Consider the following 26,618-nt stretch of genomic DNA (forward strand, 5'->3'; position numbering starts at 1 on the left):
TAATGGAATCGATATCTCGAAAATGACGCTAACATTGAATCATTAGATAGAGAATTGCTATAAAGTCTACTGAATGACTGTTTTTACTCAATCGACAAATTACAACAATAATAATAAATAATGAACTGAAGAAAACCACAAGTTACTTCAAATGAAATACAAATAAAAGTAAACTGATGTTTTATTACATTAAAAGGAATGAGATGGCATAAGATTCAAAACGGTTCAAATGGCTCTGAGCACTATGGGACTTAACATCTGAGGTCATTAGTCCCCTAGAACTTAGAACTACTTAAACCTAACTAACCTAAGGACATCACAAACATCCATGCCCGAGGCAGGATTCGAACCTGCGACCGTAGCGGTCTTGCGGTTCCAGACTGCAGCGCCTTTAACCGCACGGCCACTTCGGCCGGCTATGGCATAAGACTCGGAGACATTGAGATTGCAATAAAGATATGAAGAAACTGGGAGAAGCATTACCATATCCTAGCTACACATTTAGTTACTAATATGAATGCAACACACCAAATGTTTTAGTTGCTCCAGTGGTTGATTGAATAATAAATGAAAACAATACTGTCATTGGAACCAGGATTAACAGTACTGTGGCAACGATACGTCCCATTTGCAAACATCAGTGCCCACGTACCGCCAGTTCTGATTCAAATTCTCGCCAGTCTGCTGTGGCGGTAAGTCAGCCGTGCGCTGTCGCATGTGAAGAACCAGAATCTCGCTTATCAGGAATCTGACGGCGTGAAGTCCCATCCACTCGATGTCTAAAACCAGCCACCTTTCGCCTTCCGCATACAAACCAAGTGTGTCGATCTCCGGGTGTCCCTAATACCGAGTCTGCTGTTTTCACTATTCCGGCCGCAACTGCAAGTTAGAAAAAATGTTACTGTTTTCCGTCAATGGCGTGAAAACTGCCACGTTTAATAAATTCTCATCACAGAATTTGCCCTGAAGCGGGCCAATCAGAGCACCTCTTCCTCGCCAGTTTGCTCTAGAAATTCTCGTATGACGTCAGTAGGCGATGGGAAAATCATAGCGTTGTTTACACACTTCTGAATTTCCAGGATCGTAACCAACATGACGGGAACTCCGCGAGGGTGCTTTCCCCATCGCGTAGTCCAAGATTTTCCGACTTGACATTTCCCACCATAAATTGTGAGATTTCAGGCAGCACTTGAGACTACAGCCTTCTACAGACCCGGATACCGTGAACCAAGTCTTAGCTTGATTGACAGGCAAGTTCCGTGAGCCCCGTCAGGTGGCTCTTTGAGCACGCATAGGCCGGAATAAAGCCTCTGAACGTCGTGTGGTCTGAGCTGTCGCTCTCAGAGTTGAGTGCAAACTGAGCGGTTCTGTCATTTGTAGACTGGAATTGCAAGCTTTCATCGACAACCACTTCAGTTTTATAAAATACATTCCCCCGCATTCAATAACGTCAGGAGACTTCTATCGTGATGACACTGGAGTGTCCTGCCTCGCTCCAGTTGTGACAAGAGGGAGATGAATGTAGCATATAAATGGGAGGTATTTGGGACATTGTCACTCGTCGTAGTTTTTTCAAACTTGAAACTCGTCACCTATGGTGATTGATTGTTAAAGAATTTTTCGGTCGGAACGAAACGAGGATACCAACAGTTTCATCCAGCGTCGAACGGAACTGATGATGGCCGACCGGTGTGGGCGAGTGGTTCTAGGCGCTTCAGTCTGGAACCGCGCGACCACTACGGTCGCAGGTTCGAATCCTGCCTCGGGCATGGATGTGTGTGATGTCCTTAGGTTAGTTAGGTTTAAGTAGTTCTAAGTTCTAGGGGACTTATGACCTCAGATGTTGAGTCCCGTAGTGCTCAGAGCCATTTGAACCAAGAACTGATGATGAATCCGCCTGTTCTGTTGTCGGCGTTGGCAGAGATTTTGAAAGAAGCCGCGTAGAATCTTGCTGTCCACGTCGTGAATATGGCCAGACTCGTAGTAAATATGCAGGTAAGCGTGCCTGGCTACTTTTCCAGGATTCTGCGCATGCGCGCGCGGACGGTAGGCGCGCCCTTGTCAGAGCCGCCGCCGCCGCGGCCACCACCACCACCGCGAGTACGGGCACTCGTGCCGGTATCCCCCGCTGCGGCGGCCGCCGGAAGTCACGTCCCCCCAGCCTGTGTTGCACCTCACTCCACTCCACCCCCGCCCTGGACAGAGGCCAGGCGGCGCACCACCACTTTGCATACCGCGCTCATTCGTATGCCGGGCGCAGAATACCTTCCTGCTCCTTCTGGTTCTTTCCCAGCGAACGCATATCTGTTTACAACAGCGAGGTTGGCTCTCCTACAAGGTAGCGAACAATATTAACACTCGATTGTCTGAGGTTGCAGCCAGTTAATGTCATTTATTCTTTCCAGGATGTTTCGACAATTTGCCGGCCGGTGTGGCCGAGCGGTTCTAGGCGCTTCAGTCTGGAACCGCGCGACAGCTACGGTCGCGGGCTCGAATCCTGCCTCGGGCATGGATGTGTTTGATGTCCTTAGGTTAGTTAGGGGACTGATGACCTCAGATGTTAAGTCCCATAGTGTTCAGAGTCATTTGAACCATTTTGTTTTGACAATTTCCCTAGTTGTCCTCACCAGCTATCAAGTGCAGATTTCGTTGCTCACTGTTCGGATTCTAACCAAATTTTGATCGGGACTCGCTCGTCTGGGCGCCAGCTCCGTTTCGTTGTTCAAACCATGCTTAATACACGTATTGTAACATAGCTACAGTAAGACAGATGTTCGAATGAGTATAAAAATAGCCGCTGTTTCGGGCTAAACCAACATCTTTTATCCCATGTTCCTATCTCACAATCAAATTGGAACCGAGCGCCAAGACCCCACCTGTTTGGTTTAATTGTTACTTAAATAACAACGTAAAAAGCTACCCTAGGCTGCTCGCGTAATACGGAGAGGTACGCCACATCACGTATAAGGGGAGAAATTACAATGAGAGTCCCACAGGGTTCGATCATTGGCGCAGTACTATTCTTGCATTTTGTTAAGTAGCATCCATTTTATCTGAATCAACAGGCGTTACGAGTCTTGTATGCAGGTGATACAGTGATTGATGTGAAGCCGAGCAAAGAAACGTCAACAGAGAAAATAGGAAATGTAGTTTTTGTGAAAATTAACGATTGGTTTTTCCAAATTGGCCAGACTTAGCCTCATTCAGTTTTGTACTGTCAAAAATATTCCACCCCCTATTAACGTAATATAATAAACAGGGTAGAAAATTGCAAGTTCTTTGGTGTGCATATTGATGAAAGCTTGAAACCGAAACACCTTACAGTACACCTGCTAAAACTTTTAGGTTTGGTTGGTTTTGCCATAAGAATAATTGGCAGCTTTGGAGATACTGAAGTCAAGAAGTTAACATATTTTGTACATTTTCATCCGCTGGCGTCTTACGGCATAACGTTTCGGGGTAACTCCGCACTTAGTCAAAAATTGTTTATTGCACAGAATAAAGTGATTAGAATGTGTGTGCGGTTGACACCTGTAGTTGTTGAGGGCATCTCTCTAAGCGACTAGGAATGTGAAACCTCACTGTAGTGATCATCAGCTTTTTATTTTTATGCCCAGTATTACCGGTTTCTATGAGTACACCATTATCAAGAAGAAGCAAAGCGTAACCATCTTCTCACAACAACATTTGAAGCGAACAGATTCAGTGTAGACAGAAAAACATAGCTTCTGTTACAATAAATAATATCCAAAAGACCCAGATATAATAGGAGACGCACACAAGACGATCATACTTTTCACAGCTTCGCAGTACATTTGTTCGCTTCTGAAATATACTATCAACAATCCATCTGAGTTTGTTTGTAACAGATATTCAGAAGTAGGACACTGAACGGAAAAGTGATGTGCATTACCCTTTACCGAACCTAATTTGGCACAGAAAGGGGTGAAATATTCAGCTGTATAACTCTCTGACGATCTACTGGTGGAAATAAAATCTTTGACAGATAGGAGAAATGTTTTGAAATGTACATTAAAGAAGTTTCCACACGACTCCTCCTATACCATGGAGGAATTCTTCAATAAAAGTAATTAAACATTTATACAGCAAAAAGACGACTACATAATAGAGGTACTCCTTTCGTTGTTGAGCGTTTGCCTGACCCACAAGCTGGATTTGGAACGTGATTCAGATTGCTGACAGCCAGTGGATTTTGACATGGGTCTGTTTAGAGCTTCCGTGTTGGTCTTCCTGTTGCATCACAGGCCACACGGTGAAAGACGAGCATTCGCTTCATGAGAGCGCTGTCTCCATCGTGCTTGGGGTAAAGGAGAAACTGTGTTGAGTTATTCTTGCGATTAGTTTCTGCTTCATGAAGTCAGCACCGTAAATCAATTACTACGACGGCGTGCTGAAAACTTATACCTCCACATTTTGCATGTGAAAGCGCTTAAAGATTTTTAAATAAAACAAACTTTATTAACATTCTACATCTCTGTTCTTCTTATCTACATATTTGTTTCTCAACATAGTTACCCTCGAGACGAACACATTTCTCGCAACAAGAGACCAGTTTGTTAATAACGTCATCGTTGAATGTTTGAATTATTTTGACGGAGCCATAGGATCACGTCCATATCATCACTATCAAAGTGATTCTGGAAGCAGATTAAAATCGGATGGGACCAAGTCAGATGATCGATGAAAGTGAACCAAAGCCCTCGGATTGTTGCAGATGTCGTGGCGCTCGTGTGTGATGTGGAATCGTTATGCTGAAGGAGAGGGTGCTTCACGTATGCACGAACTCTTCCAACTTCATGTTTTCAGAAACTCGATTTCAGTACACTGCTTCCAACGTTCTGACATAGTTACGTTACACACCGCCATGTTACGCGCTACAGTTCGGAGCCCTCTATCGGCTGAGGGTTGCAACTTGCATCATCGAAGCAGGAAACGTGAATGAGTAATATGCATGACATGTAACACCTCAGCCGATGTTGAGAAAAGAATAAAAAATTTGGAGGCACTACTTTTCAGAAATTCCTGGTAAAAAGCAAGGCACAGAGCAGTCGAACTTGGCTGTAGTGTCTACACCGTCTCACGTATACTTCCATATATACCCGGCAATACGCTGTACGGATCATGGCCGAGGGTAGATCATACGGATAATATCATTTTTGTTTCCTATTCAGTATCGAGCGAGGGAGAAATTAGTTTATATATACAGGGTGGTCCATTGATAGTGACCGGGCCAAATATCTCAATAAATAAGCATCAAACGAAAAAAACTACAACGAACGAAACTCTTCTAGCTTGAAGGGGGAAACTAGATGGCGCTATCGTTGGCCCTCTAGATGGCGCTGCCATAGGTTAAACGGATGTCAACTGCGTTTTTCTTAAATAGGAACCCTCATTTTTTTATTACATATTCGTGTAGTACGTAAAGAAATATGAATGTTTTAATTGGACCACTTTTTTCGCTTTGTGGTAGATGGCGCTGTAATGGTCACAGACGTATAAGTACGTGGTATCACATAACATTCCGCCAGTGCGGACGGTATTTGCTTCGTGATACATTACCCGTGTTAAAATGGACCGTTTACCAATTGCGGAAAAGGTCGATATCGTGTTAATGTATGGCTATTGTGATCAAAATGCCCAACGGGCGTGTGCTATGTATGCTGCTCGGTATCCTGGACGACATCATCCAAGTGCCCGGACCGTTCGACGGATGGTTACCTTATTTAAGGAATCAGGAAGTGTTCAGCCACATGTAAAACGTCAACCACGACCTGCAACAAATGATGGTGTTTTAGCTGCTGTCGCGACTAATCCGCAGATCAGTAGCAGACAAATTGCGCGAGAATCGGGAATCTCAAAAACGTCGGTGTTGAGAATGCTACATCAACATCAATTGCACCCGTACCATATTTGTATGCACCAGGAATTGCATGGCGACTACTTTGAACGTCGTGTACAGTTCTGCCACTGGGCACACGAGAAATTACGGGACGATGACAGATTTTTTGCACGCGTTCTATTTAGCGACGAAGCGTCAGTCACCAACAGCGGAAAACGTAAACCGGCATAATTTTCACTATTGGGCAACGGAAAATCCACGATGGCTGCGACAAGTGGAACATCAGCGACCTTGGCGGTTTAATGTATGATGCGGCACTATGGGAGGAAGGATAATTGGCCCCCATTTTACCGATGGCAATCTAAATGATGCAATGTATGCTGATTTCCTACGTAATGTTCTACCGATGTTACTACAAGATGTTTCACTGGATGACAGAATGGCAATGTACTTCCAACATGATGGATGTCCGGCACATTGCTCGCGTGCGGTTGAAGCGGTATTGAATAGCATATTTCATGACAGGTGGGTTGGTCGTCGAAGCACCATACCATGGCCCGCACGTTCACCGGATCTGACGTCCCCGAATTTCTTTCTGTGGGGAAAGTTGAAGGGTAATTGCTATAGTGATTCACCGAGAACGCCTGACAACATGCGTCAGCGCATTGTCGATGTATGTGCGAACAATACGGAAGGCGAACTACTCGCTGTTGAGAGAAATGTCGTTATACGTATTGCCAAATGCATTGAGGCTGACGGACGCCATTTTGAGCATTTATTGCTTTAATGTGGTATTTATAGGTAATCACTCTGTAACAGCATGCGTTCTCAGAAATGATAAGTTCACAAAGGTACATGTATCACATTGGAACAACCGAAACAAAATGTTCAAACGTACCTATGTTCTATATTTTAATTTAAAAAACCTAACTGTTACCAATGTTCGTCTAAAATTGTGAGCCATATGTTTGTGACTATTACAGCGCCATCTATCACAAAGCGAAAAAAGTGGTCCAATTAAAACATTCATGTTTATTTACGTACTACACGATTATGTAATAAAAATGGGGGTTCCTACTTAAAAAAACGCAGTTGATATCCGTTTGACCGGTCACGATCAGTGGACCATCATATATAATCTCTTTTCACTTTTTCATTACCCCTACACGGAATATACGTTGGTGGCAGCATAACAGGCGCACAGTCATATTCGAATACAGGGTTTCTTAGTTTACCCAACAGCGTTTTGTGGCAACCACAGTTGTATCAAAAAAGAATCATCTTATTTAACAAAATTCATAACTATTTTATCATTTGAGATATGTGCGTGAACAAAACACTGTTGGAAAGAGCAAACACTCCACTTTCACATGGTTCCCACTAAGTAGCAGCAGCAGGCGCCCACGTCAGTTCTAGTGAGAATGGTGTCGGGACAACAGAAAGCATTTTGTTTTCCACGTTTTGCGCAGTGCGGGTCAGTAATAACAGTTCAGCATGACGTTCGTACTAGATGTGGTGTGGATCCTCCTATAGCACAGAGCATTAGACGATGGCCTGAACAATTCCGAGAAACAGGTTGTTTGTGTAAAGGCAAATCGCCAGGCCATCCCCAAGTATCTGACGTAGACGTCAAATGCATCCGCCGTAGATTCATAAGGAGTCCGCAGAAATCCGTTCGCCGTGCAGCACGACAGCTCAGCATACCCCCGATGTCCGTGTGGCGTGTGTTGCGTCGCCGTTTACACACGATACCATACAAAATTCAGCTGCTGCAAGCTCTTAGAGAAGGTGACAAACAACAGCGTGTGGAGCTCTGTAATTTTGTTCTTGGCAAGATGGAGGATGACAGTTTTCTTCCACACTTAGTGTTTAGTGACGAGGCAAAATTCCATTTAAATGGAAAGGTGAATCGACATAATGTGAGAATATGGGGTATGGAACAATCACATGAAATTGTACAACATGAGAGGGACTCTCCAAAATGTAATGTGTGTTGTGCCGTTGCTCGGGGAAAGTGTGTATGGTTCATTTTTCTTTGCCGAGAACACTGTTGCAGGAAGCACGTATCTCGATATGCTTGATAAGTTTCTTTTTGCACAGTTGGAGACTGATTCAAACGACTTCATTTACCAACACGATGGGGCCACGCCACACTGGCATCTGGAAGTGTAGGAATTTTTAAATCAAAGGATTGCTGAATGATGGATCGGTCGCAGTGGACCAAATTTTTCAGCCTTACATTACTGACTTCCAAGGTCACCGTACATGACTGTACGTTATTATTTCTTGTGGGGGACACTATTTATGTGGCTCCGTTACCTCAACAATGAATGAACGGAGACATCGCATAACAGCAGCTGTGGAAGCTGTAACTCGACACATGCTCGCCGCAGTGTGGGAAAAATTTTAATACCGCATTGACATATGCCGTGCATCACAAGGGAGACCTGTTGAACACCTATGAAAATGTATGAAAAATGCTTTTTGAGTTTCGCGTTCACCACAAAAACAAAATTCATTTTATATTTTTATTAGTTTCAGAAATACAGACGTGTCAAATTGGGTGAGGGTTTTTTTTTTTTTTTTTTTTTAAATACACCCTGCATATCGTCTTCCTTCCACAGCTACCCGTTAAGTTCCACGAGCATTTGTTGCATTTTCTTATGGGCTATACTGGTCTGTCACGATCTTGGCCGCACGCTTCTGAATTCGAACAGTGTCTGTTGTCATGCCTATAAGATAAGTGCTCTGGAACTGTACTCTGTAATTGCTCGCATCAGTGTCTTGTACGTAGTTTCCTTTACACATGATTGCATTTTACCAGAAACTTGTCCGTCCCCGGTAGCTGAGTAGTCAGCACGACAGAATGTCAGTCCTAAGGGCGCGGATTCGATTGCCGGCTGGGTCGGAGGTTTTCTCTGCTCAGAGACTGGATGTTGTGTTGTCCTAATCATCATTATTTCATCCCCATCGACGCGCAAGTTGTCGAAGTGGCGTCAAATCGGAAGACTTGCACCCGGCGGTCTACCCGACGGGAGGCCCTAGTCACACGACATTTATTTACCAGAAACATTCCAAAAAATTTAAGTCTTCGATTTGACTTTCTTGATGTTGATACTTCAAAAATCAAATGGCACTGAGCACTGTGGTACTTAACTTCTGAGGTCATCAGTCCCCTAGAACTTAGAACTACTTAAACCGAACTAACCTAAGGTCATCACACACATCCATGCCCGAGGCAGGAGCGGTAGCGGTCGCACGGTTCCAGACTGAAGCGCCTACAACCGCTCGGCCACTCCGGCTGATACTTCATACCGCTTCTTAAGCTACCCCTAACTACAAGGGGTAGTCAAATGAAAAGGAGACAGATGTAAAAAAGTGCTTACACTATTATTGCAAAATTAATCGGCATAACTATTAATACGTTTAGCCTCCCACTGTAGGGCAAGACGGTCAATGCCATCACGGAAAAATGTTTGCGATGCCTGAGGAACCGTGATTGTACCCAGGCGCGCACTGCTTCGTCCGAAGCAAATTGACGTTTCTTCAGGACTACAAAAATATGGAAATCGCGCGGGGAGAGATCGAGACTTCATGGAAGATATGTAAGCGCTTCCCAGTGGAATTCTGCATCGTAATCGAAATAACCATGGTATCATGTGGGAGTTGCGCTGGGAAGTCGTTACACTTCTTCTATACCGCCCCGATCTCTCCGCATGTGATTTCTACAGTTTTGGAGCTTGACGAAGAGGTTCATACCAGGTAGAATCATTTTTCCATAGGCAGACGCAAACATTTTTCCATGAAGGCATTCACCGTCTTGTCTCACAGCGGGATAAATGTATTCACTTCTTATGGCGATTACTTTTGCAACAATTAACAGTTTACTTTTTTTTTCATCCGTCTCGTTTTCGTTTGACTACCCTTTACACTTTCACGATGTGGTTCTAAGCGGTATGGGACATAACATCTGAGGTCATCAGTTCCCTAGACTTAGAACTAACTAAACCTAACTAACCTAAGGGCATCACATACATCCATACCCGAGGCAGGTTTCTAACCTGCGACCGTAGCAGCAGCGCGGTTCCGGACTGAAGCGCCTAGAACCGCTCGGCCACAGCGGCCGGCACTTTCACGATGTGACGTACTCAAGACGTGCACCACTAATCGAATACTGTTGGATTCTTTCTTTGTGTTTTAGGCATTATCTAACATATATTCACATTTAAAGACATCCACTCTTCTCTACATCAAGTGAAAGTTTTGTCAAAATCTTTGTGCAGTTCCTTACGAGCCTCCAACAACGATCCCATCCTGTACACAACTGCTTAGTCGGCTAACAGTGTCATAGTGCTGCTGATCCTGTCTGACAAATTGTTTGTTTATAATAGTGAACAGTAATACCGAGGGAGAAAGCTGAATAAAGCCATTTTCAAATTTACATAGCGTCAGTAATACCCAGTTTCCAGTGTTCATTTGTTGTGCTTGAGAATAGATGACGCCACTGTATTCCTCATGGTGCAGGCATTCACGACGGAGTACTGACGGATATAGAGGATTCGTTAGTGCCTACCTACGAAAGTACCCGGCGTACAAAAGCAGACTAGTTTCCATGAGTTTCCGGTCGGTACGCGCCTGTCGATCTTCAGAAGGCATGAGGTGGGAAGGCGTGTAAAGCATCAGGCCGTTATTATTGATCGCCACATACTTTATTAGCATAGTTTGTTCCATTCTCCCCTACTTCATCTAATCGGAATAGCAGAACTTGGCCTGCCGTCTCTGTGAAAGACGTGTAGCCCCTTATAAACGTGCCCCTGCAGGACTTTGGCAAAGCACCCGCGCTGGTCGACGTGGACCAGACGTTATGCGATAATGCGTGTAGGCTGAATCCGCTGCAGACCTGCGCGCCTTTCGAGGTCGTAATAAGCACCCTTGGAGGCCATAGTTAGCAAGAATTGCCGACTAGTGCAAAGGACCTCCAAAGACGAGGGCTTTAATTGTAGCATTCTGCCTCTGCCGTACGGTAATTACAGAGTCTTTAGGGATAACTGTCGTGTTTGTACGTCATACAGCGGTACTTAACAAAGCGGACGCACATTCAGTTACGGAAGTAGCCAAATCGTAACGTGTAACTTGATAATACTACTGCGGTTCGTTGTAAACGGATTCTGGGGACTGTATAACTTAGTCGCTGCAATTTGCTTAGGCACATGGCGCGACGGTTGCGGACCATTTTTCTTATTGATCTTTTATTAACTCTTAACCTAAATATTTCGTCCATTGGCCTGCAGTTCGAGGTAATCTTCATTAAGATGGTCTAAACTGGACGGTGCTTTGCAGGAATCGCGAGAATCAAACCTACGAGATGTCTTTATAGCTGAATACTTAATTCGGCTCATTCCATCCTTCGACGATAGTGGAGTGCTTTCATGTTGCAAGATGAAGTCACCACTGTGCATCGGCGTAAGTGGGTACGTAAGCATCACGGAGGTGGTCTTCCCTCCAGTCACACACTGCCAGAGATCAACATAAGAGCTTACGTACTTCTGTGCGGCCACCAAGACATTGTACCATCTCTCTAACAGACACTGCTTTGCTCGAAGGCATCCTCTCCGCAGATACTAGATGACTGATAATGGGTTCCGTATTTTCGTCAGATCGAAATTAAGTCTCCAGTCACTTAACAAGCCGAACTAGGACTCAGTTGTGAAGAGTGGGATCCTCTAACGCATGCATAGGCGGGTCGCCGTCTGTAGCTCCCCAAGCTTAACTGTGGAGTACTCAATTCCATACGAGGCACATAATTATTGCTGTAATCAGGCTGTAAATAAGGTCAACGGTTTGGGGTGAAATAACATGATTTGACCGGCTAGAAAAATGAGCTCAGTGAGAAAAAGAAACCACTTACACTGCGATGGTATTACAAATAAATTAGTCTAAGGTTTGAAATAGTTATGGTCTAATTTTCCATGCAGTAGGAACCAGTACTTAGGGCCAGTTTTCCTCTATATGGCCAGTTGATATATTAATTTTTGTTACCAAAGTCAGAGCACCTGGGAATTTCAAGCTATGGCGACATGAAAGAAAAACTCTGTGTGTTCCAAACACATGAGACAACAAATATATTAGCGGGAAACACGTGTTCACATTACCCTGAAACTGTGACTGTAACTATTTTTAAACCAAAATACATGTATCAGGAGCGTTCAAATGAAAAAGTACGAAACGTCGTAACAACCAAATGAGTTGAAATTAGCATATACCTCTTTCGGATAACGTAGTGAAACATCTAGGGTCGCGAATGTAGTGTCGTTACCGTTCCCTGAAAAATTCAAAGCTTTACGCTCAACAAGCAGGGTGATGCTCACTGTCTTTTTCTACGTCCGAGGTCCGACTTTCATGGAATTCCTCGATCACGGAAAAACCATTAACAGTGGCGAGTACTGTAAGACACAGCGCAGCCTACCCAAGTCCGTCAAGAACAAACGGCCTGAGATGCTCACGGAGGGGATGGTCCTGCGTCCACATGTCTCCGAGATCACTCAAAGTGTAATGGCCAAGTTCTCTAGTGGGAGCAACGTGAGCATCCGCCCTACAGCTCGGACATGTCGCCTTGCTACTTCCATGTGTTTGTTCCGCTAAAAAAAAAATAATAAAAAATAAAAACACCGGGAAGAGAACGCGTCAGCTCGGACGATGAACTGAAGGACACGGTGCGGTGGAGGACTGGTTCCTGTCACAACACAGGAATTCTGGGTACATGGAATCCTTCGGATCGTTATACAGTGGGATAGTTGTACTCAGAAATCCGGTATTACTTACGAATAAAGACTTCAAATATACCCATTTCGTACCTTTTCTTTTGAACACCCCTCATACAACTGCGGCCTGCCTGAAGAATATTTGTTTTAAATAGTAACGGAATGCGCCTCAGGTATCAAGGATTCGCTATAATGAGGCAGTATCTTTAAGTGGTAATTATATGGCTATTGCATTAAATGGCTGCTCCAACGAGCTTAATATACTTCTTTCGTTAGAAACTGCAGAAGCTACTTATGTAACTCCAAAATGATCTGTTGAGAAAGGATGCCGTGAATGTGGTCGTAGCTTTTTATTTGTCCTACGGCTGATTGCCCGGTATAATAATAACAATAATTATAATAATAGTAATAATGTCGTGTGACTAGGGCCTCCAGTCGGGTAGACCGTTCGCCGGGTGCAAGTCTTTCGATTTGACGCCACCGGCGACTTGCCCGTCGATGGGGATGAAATGATGATGATGATTAGGACAATACAACACCCAGTCCCTGAGCGGAGAAAATCTCCGACTAAGCCGGGAATCGAACCCGGGTCCTTAGGATTGACAGTCTGTCGCGCTGACCACTCACCTACCGGGGGCGGACATTGCCCGGTAACAGCCGTCACTAAGACGACTTGCGTCTCAGATCTGCCAGTTACGTAATTCCACACAGTCAGGAACTGTGGTAAGTGACTGTATGCAATAATGTTCTGTTTCTGTTGTTCACGGAGGATGTGAGAGAATGGAAAACATCTACCGCCAGCCCTGTCGATTAACACCGAGGGGACAATGGAGCTTAAAGTTCTCAATGTCACAGATCTTAACTCTGTACAACGTTCAAGCGAGGTCTAAAATTTAACCACAAAGGGTTAAGAAAGTGTACATTGCCCATCGGTTCCCCTTGCAGGTCAAAGTCTGGGGATAAAAAGATATTGCAAAATCAAAATTTCACTCGGTTACCCTCCAGATCGAACGTGTCTACGCTGGCGTGTCATAAAGACCTCGACCACAAAGGCAGACATAATTTTTTAGTCAGTCTGTAATAGTATAACAGAACAGAATATTAGTCACGTAGTTAAAAGAACACACCTGGCATTTTGGGGCGCTGTAAATATGTGACATTGGTACCAGCCAATCATGATACACTCTACCACCGACGTGAATCATGGTATCGAAGTGATGTGTATGTACCAATCGGTTGTATGCTGTCAAAACAGTAAGATGGTCAGCGATGAGACATTACGGAATGGTAGAAAGAGGCTTTGTGTTTGGGCACAAGTTGCCCGATTTGTAACTGTATTAACGCAGTCCGTCCAACGCGTCTACAAGGAACGGTGTAGCACTCGCAGCCATGCAACACCAGTAAAAGTTGGTTTCAAACCAAACAGGAACTGCTGCTGTCAATGAATACAGGTCCATCTGACTAGTTTTCAAGCGAAAGTAGGGAAGGGGACTGCATGCAATGTACATTACTAATCGGGTAACTCGCAAAAGTCCGTGGTTCACCCTGGCACCTAAGCTACACGTCATCCATGTGACAAAGAACACAGTAACTGAACAGTAGCTGACTGGAGACGTATAGTGTGATGCAAGGCGTTGCGCGCACCGACGAGCCAGTATGGTATGTAACCTGTAGTCTGTAAAGGGTGTTGTTAGGCTCAAGCTGATTCTGTGATATTTTCTTTTTTTTTTTTGGGTGGTGGGGGGGGAGGGGAGATTCGTATCACGACACTGGCGCACTCATTCAGGTTGCAGTGAACTCGAAGCAGTATGTTGAAATTAACATTCTGTGTGGGCAAGTGTTGCCCTTTCTTCTAAATCTTCATGATGATTATGCTCTGGACACTGCTGTCTTCCAAGGTGTTCACAGAGCTGCACGATTACGCTCCTGAGTGCCATCACTCCCGCACCCAATCGCACCCGATCTTAATACCATAGAAAAATGTGTGGGGCCGTTTGGAACAGCAGCTGAAACTTAGTAGTCTGCATGCCTGGAATTCGGTAACTCTCCGAGATGCAGTGATTAATGAATGTATTCAAATGGACTTGGAGTACCTGAAGAAACTTGTGGACACACTTTCTCTCCGAACTGAGTTCATTATCATGGCTAGAGACGGTGTTATATTTCATTAGTGTGCTGCAAGAACTTGTGATCTGGCAAGGACTGGTTAGCGAGAGTATTGTATGTCCTCCCATAAGCGGTAGGCACAGCCCTTACCGCAGCTATTGTTCAAGAAAACGGAAGAATGCTTGCTACGTTTTTTTTTCCTTGTATGGGATTTAATTTGTATAAGTGCAGATATTTTTATTGGTGACTGAGAACAGTGTGGAACAGTGTACTGAACAACGTTACATCAGTATTTACTTCATTTGTAGGCTAAGAATTATAGCTATTAGGAACTGTATGTTGTTAAGTTGGTTTGTACCTCCAAGCACGTGTAGTAAGAAAAAAGCACTCCGGTTTCAGGCACCATCCGACCGCCGTCTCATCCTCAAAGAGGATGCGGATAGGAGGGGCGTGGGGTCAGCACACCGCTCTCCCGGTCTTTATGATGGTATTCTTGGCCGAAGCCGCTACTATTCGGTCGAGTAGCTCCTCAATTGGCATCACGAGGCTGAGTGCACCCCGAAAAATGGCAACAGCGCATTTCGGCCTGGATGGTCACCCATCCAAGTGCCGACCACGCCCGACAGCGCTTAAGATCGGTGATCTCACGGGAACCGGTGTATCCACTGCGGAAAGGCCGTTGCCCACGTGTAGTAAGAGCAAACCATTAATGCTTATTTTCTCCAGGGTAGCAGGTCAGGTGTTCAAACATGGATGCAAAACGGTTGCCCTATATTGACAGGCGTAGTCCGCTTAGTGGTGCAGTTACCGACAACGCAGAAAACATCAGTTAGTAAATTATGTTACGTGTTTGCGGGAAGACTCTTCGACAGAAAAAAAAAAACAGACAACACACTGATGTATGTACATATTAAGATACAACATATAAAACTATTTACGATTATACCCGTTACACCCTATATAAGTAAAAAGCAAACATGTTCATGATAACTGGTTACTGGAACGACATATCTCAAACGAAGGCGTCCAGTAGGTGGGCACTTGCCACCTCCTAGTATTTGTGTGGAGAGTCGTTATTAATCATATTTCTATCGGCGACTCTGCGGCGACGGTTTCGCCACTGTTCCGCAGTTGCGATGGGAGCGGAACTTTTCAGAAATGTCGAAATAAAGTCATCAGTATTTTGTCACTTCCATAGAGCCCTTAAGGATCTGCGGAATGCACAGCGAAATCACAGCAGTAGTTTATAGTTTTCTGTGGATGAAAAAGCCCCGTGAGGACATGCTGGATAATATTCGGTTTTACGCGGCAGAGCTAGTGCAGTACTCAAGGGAGAACACGATCATACCATACCATGCTGTACTGCGCTTGGGAGTTAAATAAATCGTTCGGAAAGACAAATGTTGTTTTCTGCGGTAGAAGAGAGGACAAAAAGTTTGAAATTTCGAGGTCGAACATATGTTCTCTGCAGGTGCCAAAAGCTTAAAACTATACGGGGTACGATACAGTCCCAAAATTCCTGGAGCTGGGAACTGTGGACTCCAGTTGCCCTGACTGCACAATAATGTTGCAAAGTGAAGAGACAATGATCGCTTTGATTCAGTCCCAGGCAGTTAAGTCGGTTCTATCGGTTAATTTGAGGATGGTTTTGGGAAATTTCAGCGTTAATCCAGTCGAATGAGATATAACAACAGATATCTTTCATCCAACCAACCAAAAAAATGTAGCTTTTAAAACACATTTGATTCATTTTTAGTTATAACAGTAAACATTTTAAGAAGAAATGCAGTAAATCCATTAACGTGGCCAGATGTGAAATTTCGTTAGCAGACAAGGTGTCGTAGATACCATCAATCTTAAATAAGTGTGTGTTCAAGTTTATTTCCATTTCCTAACTTCGTTGAAAATTAAAGTGGAATTTTTCTGTTAGTTACTTTTTTTAAAATCTAACAGGATTTTCTGAGACATCCTGAAAGTTTCTTTATACCTATATTCATAACTCATTGGTTACCCTGATGACATAATTTCAGATTGTTGATTAAAATTGGTAGAATTCATATTTATATTAGTAGTATCAGAAAACTACCTGCGTTATTTAAATATGCACGTCGTTTAGGTACCAAAGTAATCTACCTTAAAAGTACGTTGCGTTCTCAAACTCTCTGAATCAGCTGCATCAAAAACGGCAATTTTAGAAATCACCCCCTCTTGGAGAAATTTACGCGGACGCCCATGATCTCTTAATTTCTTTTGTAGTCACTATGCACATCAAGGACAGGTTTCAGAAGAAAACAGTCTTCTGTTGTACGGTTCCATCCAAACACAGCGACGAGAATCCACTTTAACTGATTTGGAGCACAATTAAACAAAATATATCAGCAAGAAACATTTACAAACATGCAGCTGATAACTGTGAAGCGATTGACTTGACGCTGCACAAGTAAAGACAATTGCAGAAGACTGCGTGAATTGATGTACGCGCGTTCTAAAAATTCGCGATGCTTTGACGTAGCAGGTACTTGAAAAAGATCATAATGTATATTGCCTAGTTAAAAATAATGGGGAAGAGGGTGACGAAGGTACCAATATTGTCCCGCACTGCTCATCAGAAGGAAGTTGGACCCCTTATGGCAACAGAATCTATCCGTAATACCTGATTAGGTTGCAGGTTAAAGGTTTAAGATTTACGGCGAACGACACATCTACGTACAGTACTCGATAATAAGCATTATGTGTAACTTAGACGTACTTAATGACCTGCAAGCATGTCATATAATCCGCTAGTACTTCTCCCATCTTAATGTTCTGAAACTGAGTGTACCTGCAATAAAATCTGTCAGCCGTGGCGTGATAACTATATGAAGGAACACTTATAATCCCAGCACTTAAGTTAGGTGGGACGAATTACACTTTATGGATGCAAGCAGTGATAGGCAGTGCCATCACCATGCGCTATATGCACCGGAAAGGTGTTGCAATAGGTGATATTCTATGTGGAGTTAATGTTGAAAACAATGCTACAGTTTCAGTCGTCTGTAAATGCTGATCCAATACTAACGGCTTTTAAGTACTGCATCTAGGTACAAGTGAAGTAAGGCTTTGACTTAAGTGACATCATCTCAGAAATTATTCGAACGTTCAGCAGAATTACTAAACTTGCGTCATTTGAAATTTCATCATCTGAATAAGAATATAAGAGCATGAACGTCCACCAAAGAATATTGCAGGGAGTTTATTGTGATTGTTTGAGTGCTGTCGTAGTAAGATCAAGAAAGAGATGATGTGATTTCTAAAAGAAAAATGTCAAAAGAAAAATCTGTGTAACGATCTTTCCAGAGGACGTTGTCCCCCCCCCCCCCCCCCCCCAACCAACCTTACATTTACTGTCAGAACTTAGGGCACATTTGCATTTTTGAATTTACCGCTGATCCACCCAAGACGGTAGTCACGCATTTCATGTTTTAATCTGTGCGACTTTCTCGTGCATGAAGTTACAATTACCCCAAAAACCTCATGCCTCCAGAATACAGTTTATTAGACGTTCTGACTTTTTTTTATTGCGAGGGAAGCGGTAATGTTAACTCCCATTCAGCAGGAACCATACACTTGCTCCCCTCAGCTCTTCCTGATATAGACTTTTCCGAGTTATCGACCCACGCTAATGGTGCTGTAGAACTAGGCCAGAGCCAACCAATTATATTTCAGTTCCAATCCCGTGCAGGAACCGATCGGCAAGGGTTGCGTGCTTGGTGCCCTCAAAAATTCTCTTCAGTCTGGTTACGATCAGAATTTCGCGGATGCCATCACAGACGTAGTCATCCAGCGAATTTTTTGAGTCTGGGGTAACCAGGCCGGGGTAAGATAATTGTAGAAAGAGTGCGTTCGTTGTTCTATACTGTATAGAAGTAAATTTCCAGGTTGACTCAGAAGTACGGCTACTTTATTTGTTCCATGTGTTTAATCTCACGATAATATAATACACAACTACATTTGATCACCGCCAATAACCGTACAGTATACGACTAATGGTGGCTACCAAAACCAGTACTAATTTACCCCTTTCTACTGAATTTGCAAACGTCGCGCGGAAAGAATAACTTTCGGCATTCATTCCTACAAATTTATGTATAAATTCTGCAAACCACTGCTGCACAGTCTGTAGCGGAGGTTACTTCATACCAAAATTATCTGTTTTCTGTCCTGTCGCAGTCGCATATTTAACAAGGAAAGAACCACTCTCTTCGCGCACCAACCTCTCTTACCTAAGTCTCGTGAGTCCTATGTAAGGCATGGGGTGGTCGCAGCAGAATTGTAGACTTCTTCGAATACCAGTTCTCTAAAATGAGCCAACAGTTCTTCGCGGTCCTTTTTACAATTTAGTATTGAGTATACCAGTCTGTGTAAGTAGCACTTCCGTGATTTCGGCATTAGCCGGCCGGTGTGGCCGTGCGGTTCTAGGCGCTTCACTTTGGAACCGCGTGACCGCTACGGTCGCAGGTTCGAATCCTGCTTCGAGCCTGGATGTGTGTGATGTCCTTAGGTTAGTTAGGTTTAAGTAGTTCTAAGTTCTAGGGGACTGATGACCACAGATGTTAAGTCCCATAGTGCTCAGAGCCATTGGAACCATTTCGGCATTTCCTGCCATGCTTAGTTGATTGGAACAGTGCTCTAGAATTGTCAGAGCACCGCCGCCTACGCAATTTCCATTGCAGTTACATTACACTTTCCCATAATCCTTTCATGAAATCTATTCTACCGTCATCTTCCATACTGCAGATTTAACGTCTTCTCTCCATTTCATTTCTACAGTTAGTATTATCCCTAAATACGAGGGCTTACTGGAAACCAATGCCTCCGAATTTTTATGTGAAAACGCTTAAAGCTGATTAAAACAAACGTTATTAACATTCTGCATCTTCGTTCTTCGTGTCTACATGTTTATTTCTCAACATAGACATCCTGGTAATGAACACATTTCTCCCAATGAGAGACCAGTTTGTTGTCGGCCGCGGTGGTCTAGCGGTTCTAGGCGCTCAGTCCGGAACCGCGCGACTGCTACGGTCGCAGGTTCGAATCCTGCCTCGGGCATGGATGTGTGTGATGTCTTTAGGTTAGTTAGGTTTAAGTAGTTCTAAGTTCTAGGGGACTGATGACCACAGATGTTAAGTCCCATAGTGCTCAGAGCCATTTGAACCAGTTTGTTGATACCGTCACTGCGGAATGTTTGACTTTTTTGACGGAGCCACAGTTTCACCGCTGCTTGCACCGCTCAAAGTAAAGTTGTCGAAGATGCCCTTTAAGTTTTGAATACAGATTAAAATCGGATGGGCGAAGTCGGGAATGCATGGAGGATGATGAATGACAGTGAACCCGAGGCTTTGGATTGCTGGAGATGCCGCATCGCTGCTGTGCGGTTTGGCATTGTCATACTGAAGGAGACGTTTCCTGCCGTTAGAAATACCATTACAGCACGCTGTGTCTCACGCACCGACATGGTATTTAAGCGAGTATTGTGGCCAATGCCATCGCAATTCATGTCCTAGTACGAGACGTGTTTTTTAAGTACCCTTTTGAAATTAAAAAAATGACGTGCTAAGATATCTCAATAATTTTATTTTTACATGAAAGCCTGTCCCTTAATCTACTTTTCTACATAATTTCCGTCAATATTGAGACACTTGTCGCAACGTTGTACCGGTTTCTGAATACCCTCCTCATAGAAGTCTGCCGCCTGACTTGTTAACCACTGCATCACCACTGTTTTGACTCCGTTATCGTCTTGAAGACGCTGACCGCCCAGGTGTTTCTTCAAGATGAAACATGGGTGGCCTACGTCACACCAGAATCAAAGCAACAGTCCATGGAATGGCGGCATTCAGATTCACCCAGAAAAGTGAAGTTTAAGCAAACAATTTCTGCCCGGAAAATCATGTGCACAGTTTTTTGGGACAGAAAAGGAGTATTGCTTGTGGAATTTCTTCCTCGTAATGAGAGAATCAATGCAGCAGCTTACTGTAAGACATTGCACACTCTGCGCCGTTCACTTCAGAACAAAAGATGTGGCAAGTTGAGCAAGGGCATCGTTTTGCTGCAAGACAGTGCCCGTCCGCATGTGGCGAATCAGACCAAAGATCTCATCACATCCTTTCGATGGGAAACTCAAGATTATCCTCCGTACAGCCCCGATCTAGTGACTACCATCTGTTCCTGCACTTGAAGAAACACCTGGGCGGTCAGCGTCTTCATGACGAAGTCAAAACAGTGGTGATGGAGTGGTTAATAAAAAAAATGTTCAGATGTGTGTGAAATCTTATGGGACTTAACTGCTAAGGTCAGCAGTCCCTAAGCTTACACACTACTTAACCTAAATTATCCTAAGGACAAACACACACACCCATGCCCGAGGGAGGACTCGAACCTCCGCCGGGACCAGCCGCAAGAGTGGTTAACATGTCAGGCGGCAGACTTCTATGAGGAGGGTATTCAAAAACTGGTACAACGTTATGACAAGTGCTTCAGTATTGACGGAAATTATGTAGAAAAGTAGATTAAGGTACAGGCTTTCATGTAAAAATAAAATTATTGAGATATCTTAGCACGTCTTTTTAATTTCAAAACGGTACTTACTTAAAAAACACGCCTCGTATCTGAAAGGTACCAAGCGGATGCAGCAGATCGTTTCCAATCGGACTTCCGAATTAGGCCAAATAGAACAGAACAGAGACGTTTCTGAATAATATAACTTAATTAATACAAAACTGTCACAAAAGGATAGAACGGTGGATGACAGCTCTGTATATAAAAGGATTTAGAAGTTAGTTTTATCTGTTGTGTTACGCGCGTTTTTGGAAGTGACTAACTTGTTGAAGTCAACAATCCTGGCAATTTCTCCCAACGAGTAATATGGCCACCTTTCCTTACCAAATGCAATGTCGGCAATAGTGATCCATGGAAGAAACTATCAAACTTAAATAAATCACAAAGAACTACAACCTATTTGAGCTAAAAATGTTCAAACTTTGACATTGTTGGAAGTTATAACTCTTCACACAACTGATGTGACAAGAACAATATAAACGACTTATCTTACATCAGACAACTCAAAAGGCGTGGTAGAGTGGTCGGCGCAGTTTTAATGACCACTGTGTCAGGATGGCTTAGTGGTCAAAGCATCTGCCAAGTGAGCTGGAGACCCAGGTTCGAATCCAGGTCCGACACAAATTTTCAACAAAAAGACTTAATTGGCGATATACTGAAGGATACTTCACAAATTACAGTTATATTTTAATTGGGACTTAATCTAACACTTAGCTGTTATATAGCAGAGCCCGAAAGTCATGTGTACAATTTAAACTGTGATGTGCACTTCCTAAAGAAAGTAAAGCAAATGCGCTGTCTTATCCGACCTTGGGGTAAGAGCACGTTTCTAATGGTGTTGCGCGTAGTTATTAAAATGAGAACATACGTGGCATTCAATTCTTCTTCTTTATTTAATTTGTGGTACACATACACATAAGATACCTTGTTTCAAAAGAGTATATAATAGTTACTGTTAACACAATATTTGATTTAATGGACAATTCTGGGGTTTGTGAACAAAACACTGCGAAAATATTCCAATCAGAGGAAATGCTGTTTAACAGATATTACAAATGAAATGTCCAGAACCTTCATGACAAGAGAAGTATTCATGTCACCACTGCTCGAAAATTAGATTTGAATCCAATATTCCTTGGTTGGGTTATTGTACTTTTCAGCACAACCTGGACAGTGGAAGTTTGTGGATTTTCCGTCGATGTATTTTAAGTTTTGCTTTGTTTTCTTTTTGTTGGCTTGATCAGAATCTGTTTTCTCTTTTGTTTCTTTGTTTCTTGTTTTCTTAATTGTGGGTTCCGTTGCTTCTTGCAGAGGTCTTTGATACTATTTCTGACTTCTTCCCTTTCTCCCCTCTTCCCCTTTGGATGCTTTAAAACAGTGGTATCAGTGGATTCATCTGCCAGCAGACTAGATTTTTCGTTGCCGATATCAGCTCGCAGTACATCTTTGAAATATGGACCCAACACTTCGTTCGATGAAATTGCAGGTTTGTGGTGTATTTAGAGTCAGAAAATATATTTTTACACAATTCTCCCAGATGTTCTATAGTCATAACCGAACACTGTTCAGCAATGAAAAATGCAAGTGATGCTTCTGCTTTACTGGAAGGTCTAATATTGTCCATTCTTTGTACTGGCAATTTTTTTTCTGTACAGATTTTATGTGAAGTCTCATTTTATGCTTTTTAGTTTCAGCGTGTTCTTTTATATCGCCTCTTCAGCATGAAATTCAGTTTGGCAGTAGGAACACATACCTTTAGTATTTTCGGAACGGGTGTCAGCTGTCCATTAAATGCAATTTTATACCCTTCTTTTTTGTATTCTTGAGTGTAGCACTTTTTCTTCACCGGTAATTCCATTACACCCCACTCACCATACAAGACGCAACACAAAGAAACGAATATGTGCAAAAATACACTAGAGCCAAGCCTTGAAGAACAATGCCACCCCAAGCTACGCGAACACTTCCGAAATGACACGAGACAGTTTACGATTCCAAGCTACCCGAACAGTTTCGAAGTGGTACGAGACAAATGCCGATTTCAAAGTGCCTTGCTGTAGCTTTTTGAAGTATCAAACCGCTGTTCTTTTTGAGTTTGGTTAGCGTTTTCCGGTTGAACTAAGAGTTACGGCGTGTGTATTCTCAAGATAAGTTGCATGTGGTAGTTGAAGAAACGTAGTTTAAAAAGTCGCAAGAGAAGTTGCTAAATAAATTTAGTCGCTAAACAACTTCAAAATGTCGCTTTTGATGTCAAAATATCGATTAATCAAGTGACAAGGTAGCTAAATTGGCAACGCTGCAACCAAACTCAACAACAAAGAGTCGGCTTTAGTTCCCTGCAGAGTAGCCCCGACTGCTAGATTATTAAAACTGAGATGTAGGCGTTGCACGGTCTTACGCGCTGCAGACTTAATCCAGTCCATGAATGCCACCACTTTCTGGTCAATGGTGGCCGAGCAACTGGCTCGTCACAATACGCCAGTCACTACTCTCGATGAACTGTGGTATCGTGTTGAAGCTGCATGGGCAGCTGTACATGTACACGCCATCCAAGCTCTATTTGACTCAATGCCTAGGCGTATCAAGGCCGTTTATTGCGGCCAGAGGTGGTTGTTCTGGGTACTGATTTCTCAGAATCTATGCACCCAAATTGCTTGAAAATGTAATCACATGTCAGTTCTAGTATAATATATTTGTCCAATGAATATCCGTTTATCACCTGCATTTCTTCTTGGTATATCAATTTTAATGGTCAGTAGTGTGGTTGCCACTATTTAAGTTCCAACCCTCGGATGCTGATCGACTCTTCCCTGAAAGTGTTACCTCGAAACTTCAATAACAAACGTCTCATTTACGCACAACGCCTATTTCGTAACGTCTGCCACTGGGCCTGATTGAACGTCTCTCTGTTAACGGTCTCGCGCCAACTAAAAGATCCCGTTACGAAACGTGCCGCTCTTCGTTGGATCTCCCTCCCTCCCTCCCTCTCTCTCTCTCTCTCCCTCCCTCTCTCTCTCTCTATCTCTCTCCCTCCCTCCCTCTCTCTCTCTCTCTCTCTCTCTCTCTCTCTCTCTCTCTCTCTCTCTCCCTCTCTCTCTTTGCCTCCCCCTCCCTCAACCTCCTCCCTCCCCCCTCCATCCCCCCGTCCGTGTCAGTCCTATCTGGTAAAGCTCTCAGACTGCAGTACTCAAAAATCGCTCGAACAAGCGCCGTGTAAGCCACGTTCTTTGTGAACGAGGTTGTTTCTATGGCTTTGTCTACCATCTGTTTTTCGTACTATTCGTTTTATGTGGTCATTCAACTTAGGGTCGGTCCGAATAGTTGCTCCCAGATATTATACGGTAGATACTGTTTCCAGCAAGTCTCCATCAGTAATTCTCTTTTTTTTCTTAAGTATGCGCAATATGTTGCATTTATTCACGCCCAGAGTCAGTTGCACAGGGACAGCAGCACTCATCAGTCCTCTGCAAGTCATTCTGAAAATAGATACTGCCTTCTGGTGTTGCCACTTTGTCATCACCTGCCAACAGTCTTAAAGAGCTTCCAATGTTTTCAGCTAGATCATTTGTTACGCTTTAAAAAGTGGCAGATCTATCTACATTGTACTTAGCTGAGAAAGTATGATTCGAAACCAAGAAAATTTGGAAAGAGGATTGTAGTTCTGCCAGAGACGGTGAAGGAGCTGAAAGAGCAGTTGAAGAAAAGGGTCAGTGTCTTGAAAAGGGTTTATTAGATGAATATCAAGAAAAATAAAACAAGGGTAATGGAATGGAACGAAATTAAATCTGTGATTAGGAAAAGAATCATTAAAAGAAGTAGACGAGTTTTGCTATTTGGGCAGCAAACTGCACGTAAGTGACGATGGTTGGAGTAGAGAGGAATGCAGACTTGTAATTGTAAGAAGACCCTTATGAAAAACAGAAATATGTTAGCTCTGAATGTAAATTTGTTAGAAAATATTTTGTGAAGGTGTCTGTCTGGAAAATAGCCTTGTTGGGAGCGATAACTAAAAGAAGGAATCGGTTGATAACAGATATCGTGAGCCCAATAAGCAGGTTCGAATGCTAATATGTTGCAGGAGTTACACAGAGAGATGAAGGGGCTTGCACAGAATAGACTTGCGTTAAGAACTGCATCAAATCAGTCTGTAGACCTGAAGGAGGAGAGGAAGAATACTGCTGCTATTAAACGCGATTCTGCGTTGCATGCACTTCATAAAGTTTGGTAGGTATATATATCCAAATCTCTTTACAGACGTCACACAATTCGCGCAGATTACGGGCCGGTGGTTTTCAGGCACGTAGCCGGGGCCCGATACAGCGCCAGATGTATTCATTCGCTATCAGATGAGGCAACTTTGGTAGCCAAGATATCAACGAGAGTTCACCATTATGCTGCTCAAACCACTGTAAGACGATTCTGACCTTGTTACGCGGACGGTTATCCTGCTAGCAGCTGCCACAGCTGTCGTGGAAACTACCAAGCATGAAGTGATGCAGGTGCTCTGCAGTAATGTTCACCTAGTCCTCAGCTTTCATTGTGTCTTCGATTATTGCCTCAGGTCCCGTAGAATTCCAGGCGAATGTTCGCCATAGCATAATGGGTCTTCGTCTGGCTGACAGCGTATCTGGACACGGTAATCGACCTGGTGAAATGTGATTCCTCCTATCAGGCATCACGTTTACAGTGATTCGAGGCCCAATCTCGATGACCTCGTGCCCAGTGCAATAGTAATTGACGAAGGCATTGGGCCAGCATGAGTACACGTAGGAATCTTCTTCTGCGGAACCTCGTGTTCAACAGTGTGCTGTGAATACTTGTGCCTGCAACTGCGCTGTACTTTGTCGTCAGATCTGTTACACACCGAAGCCAATCCTGCATTATAATGCAGACAAGCCTCCAACATCCACGGTCTGTGATACTTGGACGCCCAACACATTTCCGCCGGAAGGTGCGTTTACACCTGTGCGCCTAGTCGCCGTGCGACTGTACTTGCCCCATGCGCAAGTAGAGGCACGCGTGTAGGTTGTATGCCTCTTCCTGAACATGTACGGGGGAGCGATTCCATTAACAGCGGTGTTCACAATGGACGCCTCTACTTCCGCCTGGGGCAAGCTACAGCCACTCGGCGACTAGCCGCAAGGCGCACAGTAAAAATACACCTTAATAGTGGTTTCACTGCATTCAACCGGTTGCTGTACATGCTCACGACTGTAGCACACGAACAGCTGACCAGCTTCGCCATTTCAGAGATGCTCGTTCCCAAGCGCCGGGCCGTAGCAACCTGTCCTTTG

General features: G+C 43.7%; 1 protein-coding gene across 1 annotated transcript in view; it reads left to right on the top strand.

The window, feature by feature from the left end:
- LOC124712248 overlaps positions 1–26,618 on the top strand; it is a 108,896-nt gene that overhangs the window by 13,509 nt on the left and 68,769 nt on the right. The window contains exon 2 of the mRNA XM_047242543.1: positions 2,022–2,321. Coding sequence (XP_047098499.1) covers positions 2,022–2,321 — 300 coding nt within the window. The remainder of the gene's footprint in view (positions 1–2,021; positions 2,322–26,618) is intronic.

The sequence above is a fragment of the Schistocerca piceifrons genome, chromosome 8 (assembly GCF_021461385.2).
Source record: "Schistocerca piceifrons isolate TAMUIC-IGC-003096 chromosome 8, iqSchPice1.1, whole genome shotgun sequence".
Classification (NCBI taxonomy): Eukaryota; Metazoa; Arthropoda; class Insecta; order Orthoptera; family Acrididae; genus Schistocerca; species Schistocerca piceifrons.